This window comes from Megalops cyprinoides, chromosome 24, assembly GCF_013368585.1.
Source record: "Megalops cyprinoides isolate fMegCyp1 chromosome 24, fMegCyp1.pri, whole genome shotgun sequence".
NCBI classification, from domain to species: Eukaryota; Metazoa; Chordata; class Actinopteri; order Elopiformes; family Megalopidae; genus Megalops; species Megalops cyprinoides.
This window is the reverse complement of record NC_050606.1, coordinates 18,912,179-18,922,107: the sequence shown is the minus strand read 5'-3', so window position 1 is coordinate 18,922,107 and position 9,929 is coordinate 18,912,179. Positions and strand designations below refer to the sequence as shown.

The window sequence follows — 9,929 nt, the reverse complement described above, 5'->3', positions numbered from 1 at the left end:
TTAGGCTATTTATTTATGGCTGGGACCATACAGGGAATATACAGTAGGCTATATGCTATTGCCATTCACTGTTTGGGCAGTAATAACGCTTTGTCAATAGAGGGCGCAAATGTAGCCCAGTGGATGCTGAAACCGTTCAGCAGCGCCTGCTCAGTCCTTGTGGGTGTTTACGTTTGAGGCCAGACGCGCGCATGCGTGGTGACAAGCTGACGGCATAATTAGGGGCAATAATAAAGGCATAACCGATAAAACTGTAAATCGTATGTAGGCAGATATAGTGGTTTCCAATACAAGTGCAGTTGTCAAAGCAACAAAAGAAAAAGCTGGTTTGCTAGCTTGTTAAGATGGAGGGCATTGGTGAGTGAAGCTGAGGTCGATTTTCCTAACCGTTACAAAATAATTTGCCGCCTTTGTAAACAGTGCGTGTTGGTCAACTACTGATATTGTTATAAGTTTAGGTAGTTTATTGATTTTAAAAGTGAATTAATCTTTTTGTCGAGTTCCAAAGTATTGTAGGTAGGTGACGTTATACAAGATAAACTGGTTTGTTGCGGCAGTGTGCATGTAACGTTAGTGATCTAGAGTCTAGACGAGTGCCAGCAAAGTTAGCAAGCATGCTAGCGTGTTGTAGTTAGATAGCAAGCTAACATTTGCTAGCTGCCTATAGTCTCATTTTCTGGAGAAGGCGCCCTCTTTAGTGTCAGTCAGCTCAAAGCTCCAATACTGATATCAAGTCATGCTGGTTAGCTAAGGTTAGCGTTAGCTAGCAAGCTTGCCATGTGTATTAGCCTGAATCGCTGGGTTTCTTGCAGGCAAGCATTGAAAAGTTAATCTAACGTTAGTTTGGAAGCTGTGCATTTATGTTTGTAGCTAATTAGCTGTCCTTCAAGGAGGTCACTTGCTAGTAGCAAGAGCAAAAGTATGTCAACGTTAGGTAGCTCACTACCGAGTGAGTTAGCCTACGCAAAGACGGACAGTGTTTTTCTTGGCTACTGTATCACTAAGCTCTGAGTCTAACTAGCTGTTAGCTCCTCAGCTTTGAGCTAGCTGGCTAAAACCCGAAATTCAATAGGAAACAAAAACAACCAAAGTATTGGAAAGCTTTTTTCCCCTACTGAACAAGTTGTACTTTAATCTTTAAAGCATTTCTTAACACAAAGTAAAATTGTAAACAAATGATGAATTTTATCACAGAAAATAATATCATACATGTCATAAATCAAAAATGCCATATTCATTTGCACACCTGTAGTTACAGTTTTTATATCATTTGTTGGATGGATTTCTGCAGTCTAGTGTGTTATGAGGTCCTGGCACTTGTGAAGGGGGAATTTTTGTCCATTTCCCCAGGCAGGGTTTCCCTATATCCTTCAGATCTGTTGGATTTCAGTTGTGAACTGCTTTCTTGAGTTCCAACCACAAATGTTAAATGTGAAACAACACCGAGATATAACAGACCTCCCAACATATTTCACAGTGGTAAAGGTGATGAGCATGTCCAAAAAGCTTGATTTGTTTAATCTGACTGTAGGACATGCTTCAAAATGTTGTTCAGATCTACCTTGGCAGTTTTTGCTGCCTGTTTTGTGGTCTGACCTCAGAAGAGGCCTCTTGCTCACAGCATGGCCATGAATGCCTCGTTTATGTAGGCCATGGTGAATGGTAACTTTTACCACTTTATATTCTAAAAGATGTCAGTTTGTTTGGGATATTTCAAAATGTTGCCTTTAGATTTACAGTTGCCTCCCACGCCACTTGTATGACTGCTTGTGGGGTTAAGCCACACTGGCATCGTCTTCCTGGCAGTGTTGCCATTGTACCAGTAACCTTACATTTCTTAGTAATGTACCCTGTTGCGGACAGTGTTAGGTGGACAGTGTTAGTAAATACTTTAACGTCTGTTTCCCAGCTTATAGAGGCCACTGAGCAACTGCCACAGTCTTCAGAGAGCTGTCTGACCTTAATCGTGATGATGTGTGCTACTGATTAATCTCTTCTAAATGTTACAGTACTTCATTTTATACCTCAGGGAAACAGAAAACATTTGTGCTCACTATACCAGCAGCTACCACCAAAAAGTGAATGTCGGGTTAGATGTTTTTGTAGATTGTATTTAAAGGATTACCGAAATGTGTGAATACATATGATTTGTGTTTTCTGAAATAAAATTATTTGTTTGTGAACTGTATGGATTTGATTGGTGCAGCGCCATTAACATTGATGACATTCTTACATTTTTCTGTAGAACAAAACACCCATACGTGTGCAGTATCCATGTACATTTTTTATCATGTCATGTTTGTACGTTTGTTTCTGAACTGAAATATGGAGGGCACTGTATTATTTAGTGGCCCCTAATTGAACACAAAATGAGCTTACTTGCCCTTTAAAATATCTCCTTTTTTCAGAGAGGGGGAATCTAAATTAGAACAAAATGTATTCAGTAAAGTTGCTGATTTTAAATATAGTGAGTTATATAGAATGGTTACAGTATAAGGATATAGAGAAGTCATTCAGTGTGTTGGACAGTTAAATGTGGGTTTGTTTCTTGTGGTCAATGGTTCAAGAGTCCCCGACTGCCGGTGAAGAACTGAGTCCATGCAAAATATGTGGGAGAACTTTTTTCCCTGAAGTACTTGTAAGTATGTTCATTTTTCACTGTCATTTTGTGTAACCACAGTGTCCTATGCCTGTTTAAAGGTGCAACCGTTATTTCATAGCAATACATAAATAAAATATTGTGGGAATGTTTAATGTGAAGAATGACTATAAAGAGAATATGTATCACTTAGTTGTTGGTTGTTGGGATCTCAAAGTTGTTTTGATAAAAAGCGTTCAACATCAAGGCTTGTCCATAAGACATAATGTTGCATTGCCTTGAATGACTCTCCCAACACCAGGGGGCGATGTCTCCAATGTGCCTTTCAAAATTTTAAAATCATCTGTGTCATGACAGTGATAATGTTCACTTTGTAGAAGAAGCATGTGCCCATTTGCCAGAAAACAACAGCCAAAAAAAGGAAGGTGTTTGACTCCAGTCGGCAGAGGTTAAATGGAACGGATATGTCCTTGGCAAAATATTTGAAAGCAAAGGTAAGGGAATGCTGTCCATGAATGCCAGGGCTGCTCAGCTTGAACGCAGCCTATCAGGTTTGGTGCTTTAAATAGTCCTCTTAGAGCTGAGGGTTGTGGCTCCCAAGCAGTTCAGTAGTTAAAGAACTTGCTCTGAGTAAACGCTGAGCTCTACAGCCTGGGTTCAATCCTAGCCACTTCATCAAGTCAGCTCGTTTCGCCACCTCCGGGCACCCTGTGACTCATCAGGTGCCTGCAGGTTGATTGGATGATGCTAGTGAAGCTGTGCCCATCCTTCAGTTGACACACTGAGTGACTTGCAGTGTGAGTTGATGTTCAAGGTGAGTGTGTCAGAGCATTGTTTTCGCTGTGACTCAGCACTCCTGCTTGGGTATAGTGCTTGTCATAGTGAGATGAGCATACGATATCCACCTGGCAGTTCCAAAACAGGGCTGCATCATGGGGAGAAAGCAAAAGAAGAGATAAAGAACTGAGGACAGAAGCTAAGGTCAGTCAAATAAAACAACTCGTGGAAGTGCTTGACTGTGACCAAGGTTGATTAACCCTAGAAGATGGCTGAAAAACATTTGCATCAAGCCAGAATGACTCCACGCTTCATATTACTGTATATTGCACATTTTTTCTCACATAGTTTGTCATATATTTACCATGTACACTTAACTGACATTTCAGACATTATACTGCTAAATCATAATTTAGCCACCACTCTGTTTAATTTTTTTAGATATGTTGATTTTGATCTCTTTTTTATTTCCCTTTGAGCCATGTCCCCACAGCACTCACTATTTGACTGGTTCATGGGATCGTATGTGCTCAGTGTGTCAGTTTCTTGTTGAACACTTTTGCTCTCCACGTGTGTTCTGATTGACGTGTTCCAGCAACCGGAGCCCCCTAAGAAGCGTTCAAACTGGCGCAGGAAGCATGAGGAGTTCATCAACACCATCCGGGCCGCCAAGGGGCTGGGCCGAGCGATTAAATCCGGAGGACCCCTACCCCCACCCCCGCCTCCTTCCTACGATCCAGGTAACGCTCTTCCAAAATGCTTAGAGGGCCAGGGCCTCCTACAACCCACGTGTAACCCTCTCCCAAACCGTCCAGAGGCCTAGGGCTTCCTATGACCCAGATAATGCTCTCCCAAACCACCTAAAGGCCAGGGCTTCATTTATAAACTTATAATGGCAGAAACTCAGATTTATCCACTCATTTATCTTAAATCTATCTTAAACTGCTGTTGTTGTCTTTCTCAGATATACTCTCTGAACGCTATGTCAACGTGTCTGTATGTATTTACTCTCTACATACATAAATATGTACGCACTTATTTGTTTATCAGTGTGTTTATGTATTTATTCACCTTATGTATACTTGCTTGAGAGTGTCTTGTGTTTGTCTTCTTAAACAGGCATGTAATTTTAAGAGTGCTGATTTAAAGGAACATTGTGCTCTAGCTTTTATTTACAAAGTTAATGAAATTGTAAAGGCGCATGTTCAAAAGACTCTAAGGAATGCTTCTGTCAGGAGGTAAAAACCCCAGGGAAGCTTTTTGGTTGGAGGTACTAGGCATATATAAATTAATCAGGAGACAGATGATTAGTATGGGATACTTCTCAGTCTTGAAGGAGTTGGCCTATTTCTGTTAAGCCTGCTAAGTCATAAATTAGATATTCATTGTTGAGCCTCAAGGCTTTGCTTCCCTGTGATAAGGTGACAAAACTCACAATTATATGAGAAAATGCCCTTTTCTGCCTAACCACACCTTTGCATGGACACGACTAGAGGTGACAGTCTATCAGACACCTTGCGTTAAGTATAAGCAAGTAGTAAGTAAGGCCAGACATTAGCGGCACAACCCTTTCCACACAAAGGTGTCCTGACACACGACGAGAACAGACTACATCAACATGGCACATGTCTGGCACTTCCAGCTGTGCACTTCTCCTAGGGTTCTTGATCAAATAAGTGACTTTTTCACAATTACTGATGTAATAATGATAATAATTACTGATAATGATAACTGTGACTAACTCCACCATGTTAGATCTCCATGTTACATACAATAACACATCCGCTTACAAACACACATGCGATGCTATGGCCTGGCATTTGGACTGAGGACTACACCAGCAGATTTGTTGCTCAGATAGGGCCTTGCTTCTATATTTGTGGGTGAACTACTTATCCTGATGTTTTTCTTTAAAATCCGGTTGCAGGAAGGGATCATTTCTATGTACGTTGCCCCGGAAAAAGGTGTTTGCAAAAAAAAAAACCCCCAACAATAATGTTAAAATTTTATTACAGCATGATGTTAAATAGAGGCAGTTTGTCAGGCCTTTGACTGTCTATATAAAGTATGAGGAGTAACAGAAACTGCTATAGATAAATGTGAAATGCCTTTATGAGCACTGTGTTATTCCAGATTATATCCAGTGTCCGTACTGTCAGAGGAGGTTTAATGAGACTGCTGCAGAGAGGCACATCAACTTCTGCAAGGAGCAGGCGGCACGCCTCTCCATCAAGGGGAACAGAGGGAGGCCCCCAGCAAGACCACAGGTACTTTAGGGTATTGGAACTGGACTTGTAACCAGAGGGCTGTAGGTTCAAAATCCCATAAGTGGACCAGGGTATGATGTCTGACAACCAAATAGGTAATGATCTAATAATTAGTTGTGCAGCAAACAGGTCTGACAGTAAAAACGATTGGAAAATAGCCATGCGCTCTGTGTTTTTGCGCCACGTTAAAGCCTTTTGTTATTTCTGTCATGTTCTGAATGTCCTGTTTTTAATCATGTTTCCACATTGTATATATACACTATATGGACAAAAGTATTTGGCCACATCCGTTTTTCAGGGTTTGGGCTAGGCCCCTTATCTCCAGTGAAGGGCAATCTTAATGCTTCAGCATACCAAGACATTTTGGACAATGCTATGCTTCCAACTTTGTGTGCAACAGTTTGGGGAAGGCCCTTTTCTATTCCAACATGACTGTGCCCCAGTGCACAAAGCAAGGACTATAAAGACATGGTTTGATGAATTTGGTGTGGAAGAACTTGACTGGCCCGCACAGAGCCCTGACCTCAACCCCATCGAGCACCTTTGGGATGAACTGGAACGGAGATTGCGAGCCAGGCCTTCTCATCCAACATCAGCGCCTGACCTCATAAATGCTCTACAGAATGAATGGGCACAAATTCCCACAGAAACTCTCCAAAATCTTGTGGAAAGCCTTCCAAGAAGAGTGGAAGCTGTTATAGCTGCAAAAGGGGGACCAGCTCCATATTAAAGTATATGTACTTGAATACAATGTCATTACAATGTAATGCTCAGGCGTCCGAATACTTTTGTCCATATAGTGTAGCTGCAACTTGTCTCATGGCTTGTTTGTGTGTCCTGGCACAGTGATATTGTCATTGTAACTGTGTCTACCTGTCACGCCCCCCTTGGAAAAGAGATGTCGGTCTCAGTGGGGTTTTGTGTGTTTAATAACAGATACATTGAATGAAAGGAGAATGAAGTGCTGCGTTGCTTATGTCTGCTGTGTCATTGTAGTACAAGCCGCCCCCTCTGAGGAAAGGGAGCTCCTCGGCAGCGTCCTCCCCTGCACAGAGCGCTGGAGGTAAGAGCAGCTGCAGGAGGCCTGAGTCTCCATGAACCGCATGGGCGTTAGTGGAGGAAGCTCATAAGGACAGGTCGCACGGCCGGTTTGTTGAAACATCTCCTCCTGCCCTTTCACTGCTACCGCCCCGCCTGTTTCCAAACAGCTACGCCATCGAGGAGGGCGCCCTCTGCTGGATCCAGTTACTCTCCATCTTGCGCTGATCCCAGGGCCCTGAGTAGCCCGCCGCCTGGGTGAGCCTCTCCGCGAAGGGGTGTAGATGATGCAAGTATCATCAGAAAACGGCTGGCAGCGCAGAATTTCCCTTTAGACAATGGGAGAAATGGAGGAATAACGCGAAGTTTCTAAGTCTCTACAACTACACGCACACATACACGCGCGCACACATATACGCGCACACACACACACACACACACACACACACACACACACACGGGGTGGCAGTGTAGCGTAGTGGTTAAGGAGCATGACTCGTAACTGAAAGGCTGTCAGTTCACTTCCCCGCTGGGACACTGCTGCTGTACCCTTTGGCAAGGTACTTAACCCACAATTCCCTGAGGAAATATCCAGCTGTATAAATGGATAAAATTGTGAAAATTGATGTAAGATGCTCTGGACAAGAGCGTCCGCTAAAATGCCAGTATCGTAATGTAATATATGTATTCATATATACAGTCTGAGGTTTCATTTTCCATTCTTTCTTTTATCTGGCCTCTGGGGTTTTAAGTGCGGAGGACAAGTGCCCAAATTCTCCAGGATCTGCTAAGAGCGCACCGCACGGGGGTGGCATCATCCGGAGGAAGACCTACACCACGGACAGCAACACCCCCAGGTATTCAGACAGGGCTCCGCGCTTCCTTTCCACAGAATGGACCTGTAGCTCTGTCGTGAATGAAGGAAATGCTCATCCATCTTACATGGCTGTTCCCTGAAAAACCGCTTACTTTACCTTACACACATATCATTATAATACATCCTTTAAAGTGGCTCATTGTAAATTGCTTAAGTTAACCTCAGTGAAGTTTTCTGGAGAAAAGCCAGCAATTAGCCTTTGAAAAGGAATCAGAGGGGAAAAGTGTTTTCTGAGTGTTTGTGTTCATGTAGATCCACCAGATGTGGCATTTTTTTCGACTCAGTCATATTATAACTGATAGTATTGCTCATAGAACAACCTTAGCTGCCTTTTAAAAATGCAAAAATTCTGAAATAATGGCCTTGTGTGGAATGTCAGCATTAGAGACATTAAAACACTTCCCCTATTCTCCCCCCTTAAAAGGTGATAATAACAGTAGTAATAATAATAATAATAATAATAGTAATAAAAATAATGCAGGAGAGGGGATATATGTTTAGACAGTACAAGGGCAGACTTCAGACCAGCCGGTCACGGGTTCAAATCACGAGTGCATGAGAAACTGCTGTAGGATCCTTGACCAAGGCGCTTCCCCTTCAGTTACCAAAATAAGTATGTCGCTGTTTAAGTGGGCTGCTGAATTCATGATGTGTAAAGCTGCACGTGTCACAAGCCGTGCTGGACGGAGGCCGTGGTTCAAGTAGCCAAACAGGCGGCTGACCGCGCTCCCTCTCTCGGCAGCGACGACCAGCGCGGGTGTGAGGCGGAGCAGCCCCAGGGCCGGGTGCCCAAGTTCTGCCCGGACTGCGGCAGCCGGTACCCCCTGGAGCGCTCGAAATTCTGCTGCGAGTGCGGGATGAGGAGGCTGGAGCTGTGACCGGGGGTGTGGGCGGGGGTGTGAGAGGACGCCGACAGGCCGAAACACCTGCACCGTCCCACACCCCCAGGGACTCCCCATTGCACTGTCACCTCCGCTCAAGTTTCGTATTAATGCAGTTTTTTGAATGCACGCTCATAACAGTGCCTTTATTAATTGCTTGTTGCTGTTCATGGCAGCAGCAGCCTTTGGTTTAGTAGTATTATCTTCCTGCTGATGGAAAAATGGAATGAATTTTAATTCACCTGAAAGGTTTTTTCACGGACATAGAACCTTTTGTGAATGAGGCCAGTATTACTGATATTACCAATTACTACTACTTACTAATGGTAAGGGAACCATTGCCTGTCATTGTATTGTTGAGAGTTGATGAAGGAACGCATATTTGTACCTTTATCAAAATCTGTAAACAGCCTCTGAAATATTTACATCTGAATTTATGTTGTATTATATTCAGCAAATTTGCTAAAGTGTTACCTTTTGTGAGAATTTCAAGGTGCTGATGTTATAAAGAATTGTAACTAAACTTGTGTAAATTTACTCGATTAGCAACAAGAATGAGAGGACATCATGATTCTGTACTGTGCATCCCTCATAAATGCAATAGAATTGTCTGTTTGTAACACGATTAACAGTTAGCATCTGTTAGCATTAACATTAACTTAACATTGTTAAAAAAAGAATATCTTTACCCCAATGTTTGCCCTGTTATGTATAAGTTTTCATTCATAAATAAAAGTTTTAACAGACAGCCAGATAGCGAACCAGAAAATCAAATATTCTTTCCACATATTAATAATATGAAAATACTGAATACATGAATGACCTTAACTTCCAGGAATAAGTGAAATAAAAAAAAACCATATTGATTTGATCGATTGAATGAATAAATTTGTTTTTAATATCATAAGTGTTATCGACTGTAGTCAGTGTTGTAGAAACATGGGGCCTACAATAGTTATTTCAGATTTACATGGGTGTGTCAGGTGAGTATTATAACTTATTGAAACATATATATATAATTTTGCTGGTTCTCTGTAAATACAGACGGTTGTGACCTTGTTTACAACAGCTTGAGGTTATGAAATTGTGGACATCGGCCCTATGCAAATTTCAAGCATTTCAATTTTCTCCACTAGGTGGCACTCTCTGCACAGTCACGGCTCACAGGATCGTTTGGTTGCCGCAAAGGAGGGGGATTCCTTCATAAATAAAAAAAAATGTCATTTTGGCTCCAATCACAGCTGAAGATAATGACCCATGGAATAAGATCTTTCAGTCAAAACAATCAAAAATCTGTCAGGAAAATTATGAATCCTTAATTTCATTCCAAAATTCCTTCCTTCACAGTGCATTAATAGTTTTTAAGGCTTTAGAGCACTGCACACATAGTGATGTTTACACAGCTATTTGCAACATATGTACATGGAGGATATGTGTAGAGTGGTGGCAGCCAATGAGTAACAAATAGGGAGAGACCAAAGAGCTTCCCT

The 9,929-nt window shown here is 42.1% G+C and overlaps 1 protein-coding gene across 1 annotated transcript; it reads left to right on the top strand.

The window, feature by feature from the left end:
* Positions 1-2,557: 2,557 nt before the first annotated feature.
* LOC118771584 (zinc finger C2HC domain-containing protein 1A-like) lies at positions 2,558-8,436 on the top strand. The gene is made up of 8 exons (XM_036519591.1): positions 2,558-2,638; positions 2,977-3,093; positions 3,972-4,116; positions 5,510-5,643; positions 6,640-6,706; positions 6,852-6,939; positions 7,434-7,538; positions 8,217-8,436. Exons 1-8 carry the CDS (start codon positions 2,558-2,560, stop codon positions 8,434-8,436), a joined length of 957 nt encoding a protein of 318 aa, XP_036375484.1.
* Positions 8,437-9,929: the final 1,493 nt, after the last annotated feature.